Source organism: Impatiens glandulifera, chromosome 9 (assembly GCF_907164915.1).
Source record: "Impatiens glandulifera chromosome 9, dImpGla2.1, whole genome shotgun sequence".
NCBI classification, from domain to species: Eukaryota; Viridiplantae; Streptophyta; class Magnoliopsida; order Ericales; family Balsaminaceae; genus Impatiens; species Impatiens glandulifera.
The window spans coordinates 20,222,963-20,236,258 of NC_061870.1; the positions used below are offsets into that span (position 1 = coordinate 20,222,963).

The 13,296-nt window shown below is 29.9% G+C and overlaps 1 protein-coding gene across 1 annotated transcript; it reads left to right on the forward strand.

Annotated features, from left to right (window-relative positions):
- Positions 1-4,027: 4,027 nt before the first annotated feature.
- Positions 4,028-8,499, forward strand: LOC124914582 (chromatin remodeling protein EBS-like). Its single transcript, XM_047455162.1, has 5 exons — positions 4,028-4,195; positions 4,291-4,636; positions 5,262-5,330; positions 6,226-6,361; positions 8,215-8,499. The coding sequence occupies exons 1-5, from the start codon at positions 4,123-4,125 to the stop codon at positions 8,266-8,268; spliced, it is 678 nt and encodes a 225-aa protein (XP_047311118.1). The 5' UTR covers positions 4,028-4,122; the 3' UTR covers positions 8,269-8,499.
- Positions 8,500-13,296: the final 4,797 nt, after the last annotated feature.

A 13,296-nucleotide genomic window follows, 5' to 3' on the forward strand; every position in this document is an offset into this window, starting at 1 on the left:
ACGAGAAGAAGATGAAACAATTCATTATGGTTAAAATAAAATATTACAACTTAGAGAGAAAGATGAATAATGACAAATATTATGTGTGTGATTGTTATAAAAAAACCTCAAACTAAGACCATATATTTACAGTCACGTAATTGGGTTTAGTGGGCCCCAATATTAAACAGTTAAATTTTTTTATTTTATTGCACCGCGAACTTAAGCTCAGCCCCGATTAAAACCCATATCGGTCACTATAATCTAACCGATATTGTGTTATTCTGATGTTTTTTTTCAAAATTTATTTCAAAAAGAGTGTTGTGTCTTTTCATTCACTTTATTAACGAAATGGTTTCACAGTTAAGAAAAAAAAGGTTCCATATTATGGTTGGTTTTGGAGTCCAACCCATTGTCATCTATAGGTAATGACTAATGATTATTATGCTGTTGAAATTTAAGATTATTTAGATAATTTCATTTAATCTAAAGAAAATAACTAATTTCAATTATAAGAAAATCCCATATAGTATGAGTTACATGACAAAGACCTTTCCATTATATGTATAAAATCAGTCCAGATTTTGAGAGGAATATTGAACAGCAAAATAACCAACTTCATAATAACAGAAAGCAAAAAAATCGTCTTTCTTCATCTTCTATGAAAGCTTCCACCATGACTTTATGCTCACCTCAATTTGCCAAGCCCACTTTTGGCAATGGACCAAAAATAATTGAAGGTACAATATATTATTTTCTATCCTAATCATACCCTTATAGTTGGTATAGTTTCTCATAACAACAATAGTATTGTCTAGTCATATTTTGATATCATCATCATCGGATACTCTCGTGGTTAATATCATATTTTATCGAATTTTAATAATGTACTCAAAATATTTTGATCAAAACTTCTAAAATGTAATAGAAACGATGAATTAAGCATTTGTGTATTATTAGGCCCACCTAACCGTGCCCAATTACCAATTGGGGAAGGCAAGTTTCATAGTTGAGAACTCAAAATTAGGTGTGTTAAATCGATCTTTTATCTTGAAAACGACGTCTCTTAACTATTTGTTTATGAACATGAAAATCATAGTTTTATTTTGAAAAATATGTACATTTTCATTTGCCATATGAAAGTGTGATTGGGTATATGTATATAATTAGTGAGCATCTAATTGAAATACACCATATGTTTTGCAATAATATTATGCCTTCGATGTTATTTCTAACTAACTAACTACTAAAGCGCTCTAAGTTTGTTACTACATTGAATTCGAAAAATACGGAAAATTCAGATCACCTATTTACCTTGGCAGATGAAGTAAGAAATGACCTTTCCAAGATTATAACTGTTCTATATTTGCTTTGATAATCCATTAATTGTATAATCATCCATCAATGATAAGTTTAATATTAATGTAATAATATGTCACACCTTAACCATTGAGGTCACTGTCACCCAAAAACCGATTCAAGCATCTGTATGAGTAAATATCACTAAGTAAAAATTGTGAACATTTTACTGCAACTCTCAAATTTCACTCACAAAGTAATTTTATAGGGATAGAAGGCATATGAAGATGACACTTGTTGACCTTTTTATTTTTTTCACCATATATTTGGTAAAGAATAAGGATGTCCATTTAAAAAGAAAGTACTCACTTTTTTATTGAACATTTTATATTATCTCGATTATTTTCGCTATGCAGTGATTTTTATACAAGAACTTATACTATTTGAGTTGATATGTAAGATTGTATTACAAACTCGATAAATTAATAATGTTGGGATCGAATTATTTTATTAATTTAGTAAAATATTATTATATCGATAAATTAATAATTTATTAATTTAAAAAGGTTTAACGTATGACCTTTAAATTATCATGGTGAAAATAACGAATGTTGCGAGGTTCAAAGTATTGAAAAAATTGTGGCAGATACCATTTAAAATTCGAACGATGACGAAGTTGAGGATGATTCAATAGCTTTGGAACCAGTCACTCAGAAAGAAGCATTACAAGCAACAACAACTCTTTACGTACAATTTTTTGTTGCAATACAAGAAGATAATGATCCAACTCAGAAGATTTAAAAAAGAACTCAATATAAATTTAAAGTTAAAAAAAAAGTGACTATAAATTCATTTTTTTTATAATTATTATAATTTGGAATCTTTTAGTAATTATTAATTTATATTTTCGGACTAATATATATATATACTAGGATTTAAAAAAAGTTATTATCTTATTATTTTATCGATTGATGTTCAATTTTGTACTGGTTCCAAGTTGGGACTGGACAAATTATTAATTTTATCGAGATTATTAATTTATCGAGTATTAATTTAAAGAGGTTTTACGGTAATTAGTAATTAGTTCAAATGAGTTTGCTTTTATTTATCTTTTTTTTAAATAATAAAATATTTTTTTAACATGTTTTTATTTTAAGTCACTCTTTAAAGAAACTAAATAGTTTGTTAAACATATTTTTATTTTACGTCACTCTTTACAAAAATTAAAATCTCGTTTAAATAATCTCTACCTAATTAAACATGATTTCATTTCTTTATCCCATGTGAAAACACTTCATTAATCAAAATACTAAAATATCTTATATTTTAAAAAAATAAAATTTATTTTATCATTATATATAAATACCTTTTTAAATATTTGTAAAAAACAAATTTACTCCTTTAAAATCACCATGAATATTTTTTTAAATAACCCACCATAGAATAAGCGTAAATGTTTGTAGGTTTTTAAATTCCAAACAATAGTTTTGTTGTTTGTATAGCACAATTGATATTTTCCTATTTGAATTTTGTTTTAATTTTATTTTTTAAATATATAATGTCTGATTTTAATTAATATTATTAAATAATAAAAATATCTCTCACTAATTTAATTTCTTTAAGTGGAAGACAATTATTTACATATTTTTTTTTTTGTTTAAAACAATTACTTATATATATTTCTATTTAAATATTTTGTTTTTCCAATTTTCTAATTTCTTTTAATATATTTTTAATGAATTTGAAAAATATCAATAAAAAGTTAAGTTATTAACTAAAATACTTTTATTAATATTTTATTTATTTTTTGATATTTTTCTATCAATTGATAAAGGACTTAACATTATGGGCCATTAAAATTTTAGCCTACACAGTAGGCCCAAACCTACTAATGCAAAAGAATATAGAATTTAAAATCTATTTTTATTTTATGTTAAAGCCCAATTACTACTTGGTTTGTAACAAGGGGGATAAATTTCAATTCCATCCAATTTTAACATTTTTAATCCTATAAAACTTTTATGCTAAATTGTAAATAGACTGCTCTCCAAAAAGTTAGCCCAAATAATAATTTATGGATGCAAACAAACCGTATCAAATATATATATATATATAATGATACTTAATTTTGAAAGTGTATGAATTGTCGAGTCGAGAGCTGTGATTAATTTGGATATATATATGTGAGAGTAAATGGATACTTGGGTCGAATTGTGGGTTGACCCACCAATAAACTTAAAACGGTTAAAAATAAAATTAAAAATGCTATAGGTATGGTTCAAACTCGCAACCTAACAAAAACAAGTACAACTCTTTAACCAACTAGGTTAATAACATTTTATATTTTAAATTTAACACCAAATTTAATGAACGCAAAATGTTGTAACAATATATTTTTATCAAACCTATCAAACCATTAAACCACAAGAACACAGAAAAGAAGTGAGGACAAAGAGTAAAGATGAAGCAAGGAGATAGATCATGATTCATTAAAGGAGATGATCATAAACAATCTAATTAAAGATTTAAAATATTAAGTTTTAAAAGGAATTTTATATAATATAATATATTATGTAAATAAATATTAAACAAATCAAATATTTTAGATTCCATGACTATAATTCCATAATTAAAGATTACAAAATTTCTCTAATATTTATAATTTAGCCATCAAAAGATTTAGAAAACCCTCAAAACAAACCAATTTAAGCTCAAGAAAAAAAAGAAAAAACAAAACAAAGAAAGAACACTTCATCATCATCATCATCGAAAAAGCCTTAAAAGTTCATGATTTCTCTCTCTAGATTCTCTCTGTGTATTTCGTTGTTATCTTCCTAGAATTCCATGGCGAAAGGTCGGGCTTCGCGATCAACTCTGGATTCTTATACAATCAAATCTCTCAATAAGATAATACGAGGTAGGTAATCAATCTTCTATTTTACTCTCCTTCAAAACTTTCCCGGGAATATAATCCTGAGAAATTTCCTTTCTGATTTCCCGTCGCTTTTTCAGCTGGAGATTGTGTGTTAATGAGGCCTTCCGAACCATCGAAACCGTCTTATGTTGCTAAGGTTGAAAACATCGATTCTGACAGCAGAGGAAATAACGTTAGGGTCCATGTTCGGTGGTACTACCGACCGGAGGAATCAATTGGTGGACGCCGTCAATTCCATGGATCAAAGGAACTCTTCCTCTCAGATCATCGCGATGTGCAAAGCGCTGACACTATTGAGGACAAGTGTACTGTCCACACCTTCAAGAGCTATACCAAGCTAGATTCTGTCGGCAATGAAGATTTCTTCTGTCGTTTCGAGTACTATTCATCTACAGGAGCATTCAATCCAGATAGAGTAGCTGTGTATGTCTGATCTACGCATTCTCTTTCTTTATGATTTGGTTTTTGGAGTTCTAACTTGTGCATGTTTTTACTTGAGAATTTCATTGTTCATCTGCATGCGAGTGCTGACTAACTCTTGTCTCCATGCATTTCTGATGCTTGATTCTTTACCTTCCTCTTTGGTGGGCAAAGAATTTATTAATACAAGTACCACAAGCACTCATTTGGAGGAAATATGGTGTGAAGTTAATAATTTCCTTTCTATTATGTGCATAAAAACAACAGTCTGTTACTTAGATTTTCATACCATGTTTTTCGGAGGAAATATGTATCATAGCATAACCAGAAGCTGCCAAACAAATTCCACTTTGGACAACTGGTTGAAGCATTTACAAGTATAGCTTGATTGTTCACGTGATTGCCATGAGATGTCGTGAGCTCGGCTATTAGCTCTTCAGCTGCACTGGACATTCTCATTTATATCCTTATGTCTTTAATATGCATGAAAGCTTCTTGAGTTTTTAGATCGTTGCTGGTAAATTATGATGAATGTATTATTTCCTTTTACTGAATTGAAGTTAATAACGGATTCTATTTCTTTCTAGGATGCCTTTGCTGAGTGTATTGTTATCTCTTAATATGACAGGTATTGCAAGTGTGAGATGCCTTACAATCCTGATGATTTAATGGTCCAATGTGAAGGCTGTACTGATTGGTATGTTGTGGGTGTTTTTTTGTTTCAGCCAATTCTTTTATATATTGCATCTTCGTGGGAATATGTGGAATGCTAGTAAATACAGTGTTCGGGTTTTTATTATCCAGCTCATGATTATAGATCTGGAAATGCTTTATATTGTTAGTAAATAATGCTTTATATGCTGACAAATTGAATGTATGTTTTCACCCACTCTAATTTGTTCTTGGGGATTGTCCTGGATCTCTTTAAACATGATGAGAGGTATGTAGTTTGTTAGTTATAGAGAAAAGTTTACAAAGGAAATAATTGCTTATTTATCATAATAAAACTGATCATATGCTAGCTTAGTTAGATATAAGGGACATGCAAATGAAAGCTGTTTTGTTCCCAAAGGAGTTTGTATTTGATTTGAAATGTGTTTATCCACAGGAAGATATTTTACTATCATTGATATATCTTTTTGTTGAAACCTTTGGGTTCTTAATCTTTCAGTTTGTGGAGATAAATAATGCAAAGTTTTTCTTTTTATCTATATAGAAACTACTCCATTGTTGTTTCCATATCAGGGTTATAGGATTTGAACTTATTACTTTAGTTTCTGTGTATTGGAAGTTAGCTAATTGTTATGATTTATGAGTTAGGCAAAGATAACAATTGGAAATCCCAACTCCCTTATGGAGTAATGTTTAGCTTGTGTAAGTTTTGTCTGTAAATTATTTTTTAAATTCCTTTATTGGGTTCATATATTTATGTGTCCTCAAAACCTATTCATGTCATTCATGTTTGTTCCTTTTGAGGACACTTATTAATTTTATCCTTGTGTATCAGTAAGAGTTTTCAGTATGCATGTTCTAGGCAATCAATATATTTGATCTTCTTAGAGTGCATGTTTCAGCAGACTTTTTTTTTTCAGGTTCCATCCAAACTGTATAGACATGACTCCAGAGGAATCAAAAAGGCTTGACCATTTCTATTGTCACAACTGCTCCACTGAGGATACTAAGAAGTTGCAGAATTCTCATGCTGCATCAAGACATCCAGATACAAAGGTATTTTCTTCCCATTAACAACTGAATGCGTAGTGTTTCCCTTTCTGCATGGTTGGATCTTATATTCCCCTTTTAAACAGTGATTTCGATATTATTCATATTAAGTAATTGACACAAATTAAGAGGATAATAAAAGTTCCATTAGTTTTTCATTTTTTTTGTCTTTATCCTTTAGTTTATCCTTAAATTCTATTTAATGAGATTATTTACATTGTTTATTTCTGAATATCAGACGGTCTATAGACAAAATGTAGAAGATTTTAGACGAATATTCTTGTACAGTCATAATTTATTCTAACAGATGTAACCAGACCGTTAAAGGATGGTTATCTGGCTATACAAAGCGTTAGGACTTGCATAATCATACTAGTAATGATAGTAAGATAATGAATTCATTCTCCATCAATTATTAACCAAAAATCTGTATTTTATCAGCACTACCATTCTCTGAGTCCCAACTAACAAGAATGTCCCATAACATTTTAAGACACCAAAATGTTCTTGTATACAGGTTTTAAGTTAGGGCTGAAATGATCCATAAATTGATGCCATGACATTAAGTTTTTTATTTTAACGAATTGATCCATAAAAAAAATGAATTGACCATAAATAGGATAAAATTACTCATGCTGTGCTTGTATGTGTATAATTGAATTAGAATTAGTATTATAATTATAATTCCAATTGTACAAGGATTGGAATTAAATTGTGTTGGAGAAATCCTAGAACTGCGGTTCCCAAAGTGTGGAAAGGATGGTATTTGATGAAATATTGAAGACATTTGGAAAAGAGAGTAAAAAAGCTGATATATTTTGATATTGATCAATGTTGGAAATGGGCCATATTTAAGCTGAAAATACATTGGAAACAAGGACAAAAAATTAAATGCAAGGGAGTCCCAATTAGGGAAAATGGGTTGGCTAAACACCACACCTAAGGATACCAACACATTAACTGAAGAAAAACTAAATTCTACAATATTTAAACTTACAAAATCATATACATTTAATTTCATTAAACAAACAAATGATTTGGAATTGTATCATTATATTTTGCTCGAACCAAACATATAGCCTTATAGTGATTCAATAAAATGGAACATTCTTGGGATGGTGCTTATAAAATTCTTACAACTGATATCATTTATAGGTTCAAATAAGTTTCTTAAGTTTGCTGCTATACTTTTGTCTTTAGACTGCCATCTTGGATAAACTAGTTCCAACTCTTCTCAGGTTAAGCCATTAATGTTTTGAGTTATGTCTCATATGATAATAAAAGGGTTTTGTCCAAGTTGGGTCTGGTCAGGGGCGGATCTATGTAGGCCCACTCCGATTTTTTTTTTCTACGGTGCAATGTAATATTACCCATAATTTCTTAAAATTTTTAATTTAATACACTATTTTCTTTTATCTAATTTACAAAAAAAAGATAAAATTTACATTTATCCACTCTCGTTTTATCAATAATTTTTTTGTTCTTTTTTTAAGTCTACCTCAATTTTTTTTCCTTGGGTCTGGTTGTAGGATTTGACAAGTAGAAGTGGGTTGTTATTTGTTAATAGTTTACATATTTCCCCTCTTTCTTTTATCATTGGTAAATCAAGGAAGAAAGTTGGTTCACAAATAAAATGAATTTGACATTATTGTTGGTTAAAGACTTTAACTTGTGGCTTTTTAAGGTAATTTATGATATGATCATGATCTCTTTATGTCATTCTCTACAACCAGCCCTTGTTCGAATTTATGTAGTACGTGTATATATAGACAGTAAATATGGTAGTAAATACAGTTGTGCACAATTATATACATTTTTGTCACCAATAGCTGACATATATATATATTTTTATATACTAGGTGGATACAAAACGACGTAGGAGCGTGATAAAACCGAAACAGGCAGTGGAGTAATAACATATAAGCAAGCAGTTGAGTTGGTGTTAAATATTTTTATACGAAAATGGATGGGTTTTAAGACAATATGAAGGGATGCCATTTAGTGGTCTTAGAAAGTGCATTGCTGTCTTGTTCATGTATACTTCGAGAAAGGCGTCAATGATCAAGAGTCTGTAATTATGATAGTTTTTTTTTAATTGTTCACTGAGTATTACCATGTATGCTTGCTTTCCATATGTGTGCTATATTTAAAATTTTCAAACTTAGACTCTTCAAATTTGTGTGCAGTGAATTGAGTGTTATTTTCTCAAATTTTCTATGGGTTATTGTTTAGCTGAATAAGTGAAAGAGGTCATACAAATTTTAGGACATTGAGAAAATTAGTAACATAAATTGAATTGCAACTTCAAAGATAGTCTTACAATTATAGTTTTTTTAAATTTTATTTAATCAATAAGGTGCAAGTTGAGACAAATATACTTTTAGCAGGGGAATGTTTGGAGTTATTTCTATCTACATTCTTTTCACTAAGAAAATAAGGTGTAAAAAAAATATTTATAATAATATGTATTTTAGTTGCTTAAATTTTTTAATAAATAACGAATAATATATTAAAATAAATATACTTTCATTCCATATTTTATTCACTTCGATAAAACAATTTATTTTCTCACATATCTCATTATATATTTTTTCAATGAAATTTTCATCTAGTGACCTTATACTTTTATTTTGGTCAAATAAAAAATCTCAAACATTACCAATATCTTTTTTACATCACTTTAGTCCATCAATGCTCAATAGATTTCTCATCTCAGTGACTTTAAAGTACTCAGACTGACCAACTACCTCATTCCACATTTATCTACCAATTCAAATCGGATTTCTCATCTCGTGATCTTAACTTTCACTTCGGTCAAATAATTAATCTTTTCGCATATTTTAACCACCAATATCAATTTCTTTTCCAATCGACCTATATCTCTTTACCTTACTTTCACTTCTACTAATCAAAAATCATCTCATTCTATATTTATCCATCAATTACAATCAACCTCTATTCTCTCGAAGACCTTACTTTCATTTTATCAAACAACTCATCTTTTCACATATTTTATAATATGCAACCCAACATTCTTATCCTCACTTCATTCAACCATACATCTCATTCTACATTTATCCACCCCAATTGACCTCTCATCTCGTTACATTGCTTTCACTTTGACTAATTAACTATCTCATTTCACATTTATTCACCAATTCACAATCGACCTTTCATCTCGAGACATTGCTTTCACTTCGTCAAATAACTCATCTACTAACATATTTTACAATATACAACCCGACCTTCTTTATCCTCAATTCGGCTAACCATAAATCTCAATCCACATTTATCCACCCCAATAATCGACCTCTTATATGTGACCTTACACTTTCACTTCGGTCAAATCAACCATCTCCAACATCACCAATCTCTTTTACTCTTCACTTTGGTCACCAATCCCCAACTGACCCCTTATCTAATGACCCATCTCTTTACATATTTTACAATATACAACCTGACTTTTTTATCCTCACTTCAGATAACTAACCATCTCATTCCACATTTATCTACACCATAATCAACCTCTCATATTGTGTGACCTTACACAATTTTATTTCGATCAAATCAACAATCTCCAACGTTATCAATTTCTTTTATCCTCACTTTGACCCACCAATCCCCCAATCCACCTCTCATAGCGTGACATTATTTACTTCGATTAACCAAAACAATCTCATTCCACATTTTTATCCCACTAATCTTTAATCGACTTTTGATCTCAGAGACTTTACTTTCATTTCGGTCAAACAATCCACCTCCTCACATATTTTACAATAAACAACCCGACTTACTTATCCTCACTTTGACTGACCAACCAATCTCATTTCACATTTATCCACTATAATCGGACATCTCATACCGTGATTTAAACTTTCACTTTGGTAAATTACGAATCTCTTTTACCCTCACTTTGTCCTACCAATCCCCAATTGACCTCTCATCGTGTGACATATTCACTTCAACTATCCAACTATCTCATTCCATATTTTATCCACCTCAATTGACCCAATCAACCTCTCATCGTGTGGCATACTCACTTCGACTAATCAACTATCTAATTTCATATTTTTATCCACTTCAATTGACCTATAATATTGTGGCCTTACACTGCGCTTTCACTTCGGTCAAATCAACACATCAACAAATAGATCACTTAAGATTGTTAATTTATATTTATAATTTTGTGTATACATATATAATTTATATGAATAACAATTAAAAAAAATACTTATATATATATTTGTATTTTTAAAATATTTAATAAATACTTATTATTTTAATATATTTAAAATTAAAAATTTATTTTTAAAATTTATTAATTTTTTCACTAAGATTTATTATACAAAATACTTATATATATGAATTATTATTATATTATTAATGTTAATTTTTTATTATTGTTTTAAATAAATTTTAAATTATTAATTTTATTTATTTAAATTTATTATTAAAATAAGAAATAAAAAAATGTGCCAATTTCTTTCCTAATTAACTAAACTCTGTTTTTCACTATTAATGTTTGTTATATATATGAATTAATTAAAGAATTTGTTAAAGAGTTGTAATTGTTTTTGTTAATTAGTTGCAAATTCGAAATATATATATATCATTTTGAATTTTTTTTAATCGTTTTAAGTTTATGTGCGGGTTAACCCACAATCCGACCCAATTATATATTTATTCTCACATATATCAAAATTAACCACAATTCTCTCGACCGAACAATTTTGAACCATTTGAAAATATATATATATATATATATATATATATATATATATATATATATATATATATATATATAGCCTAGTTGAAGGAGGGTTATGGTGGACACATTTTTCATAGTAAGGGTCTCCATGATTTTAGTTTAATCTTTTAATAAAGTATAAACCCTAAACTCAAATTAAACCCAAAATGGAGTTGAAATTATTTAATTATGATTTTAAACATATATTATGTATAATTATTAATGGCTTAAAATAATTAAATAAATACCACAAAATACCTTAAAATAAAATAAATGAACATAATTTTTATTATGTTGTCTAAAATATTTTTGTGTATTAAATTGGTAAAGAAAAATGCAAGAAGGGCTAAAAATTCAATTTCAAATAACTATTTTATTAAAAATATAAATTGATAATCTTGTGTGCCAAAAATAATATTTAAAGTTTGCAGCAAGATTCATGACCATCGGATCAACGATGAATTTTCATCTAGTGCCCATGAAGGAGCTACGCACCCTGTTGTAGCTGAAGCATGCGCGCACTCGGTTTACACCGGATCAACTAATGGACGTTAACTTCGTTAGCCTGATCACCCAAATATTGACGGATCGCCAATGAAACGCAACAACGCGTTTCATTTATCTTTCCTGATCGCCAGGGCTTGACGCTGGCGATTCTTCCAGAAACTTTATCTTCCCCGTTTCTGAACCTTATCCCTCCATTCTTTCACCCATGTGCACGTCTTCTCATCGCCATCATTTCCCATAGGATCAACAATCAAAACCTATACTCTACATAGGATACTAAGTAGTCAAATTGAAGTTGAATTCGACCTCAATAACCAACCTAGTTGAGTATAAACACTCTCTAGACATTCTTCTTCCAAGTCATTGAACAAACATCACAAACTACAACCTCAATTGAAGATCTACCAAGAATCTCCGACGACTGGATTTTTAAGAAACATATCTGGTGATCCAAGCTTCGATCCAGGGCTCGGGAAAGCTTCCTACACATCATTGGAGTGTTCTCCAATCACTAGTAAGCTTCTAGTTCATCTGTAATTCGAATTGTGATTCAAAATTAGATTTTTCCAAGTCCGACTGGGTTGATCATATTCAAGGTTCAATTTTGTGTTTTCTTTAGTTGAAATCATTCCCTAGATGATTTCCAAGCTTTTTGTCAAAATAGATTTCATCAATTCAACCTTAATAAAAAAACAAATTTAATTTGAAATTTTGGAAAATTTGAATTTTGTGTTCTTGAGCTTTTAAGCTGGAATTTTGATTCAATTAGCTGCCTAACATGTTAAGATGATTTTCAATCATAAAATCAACGTTCCGATAATATTTGATCCAACTGAAATTAAAAAAAAGTTTGAATTTCAGTTTTAAAAATTATTATAGAGCTTGATTGATGTTCTTGTTTCGTTGTGTTTGACTATAAATATCATTTTAAAAGTTGTTGGAACAAGAATTAGGCATTGAGATGACCTTAATCAAAAGTTCCCAATTCTTCCCCTAAAAATCAGGTTGAGAAATTGCTTATTATAGAGCTTAATTGATCGAGTTTAGGGTTAGAGATTATTATCCCTATATCCATATGAGTTGTTTGCAGCTTACTAATCATGTTTCATGATTTGTATCAAAAGTTACAAACTTGCAATTCTATATACCAAATGAAGAACACTTGGTCTTCGACGACCGAGTCCTAGAGGACTGGGACCGAGTAGCAGGACCGAGAATCTTCGATCCCGACTGAGACAAATGACCGATGTTCTTTAGTTAGGACCGAGACCAAGAACAAGTGTTCTTGAGCGAGGATCAAGGACTCCAACCTAGGAACAATAGGTCTAACTTGGGACCAAGATTCCCAAGTCCGCGACCGAGTAAGCTAGATTTGGGTCTGAGACATCCAGACCTTGGACCGAACAACCTAAATTCCAGACTAAGCCTCCCGAATCCTAGGCCGAACCCTTCGGTCCCTTGATCGAATGTCCTGAGCCCCGTTCCAGACCATTCCCAGACCGAGTCTATCCGAGCCCAGATTGATAAAAACGAATCCAAGCCCTAGAACTCCGATCCTAAGACCTGTTTGATTCCAATTTTCAAATTCCAAAATTATTTTTGTAATTTTGGAACCCCAATCCATTTTCATATATTCCTGAAAGGTCATAAAATAATTTATAAATATATTTGGGACATTTCCTAAATA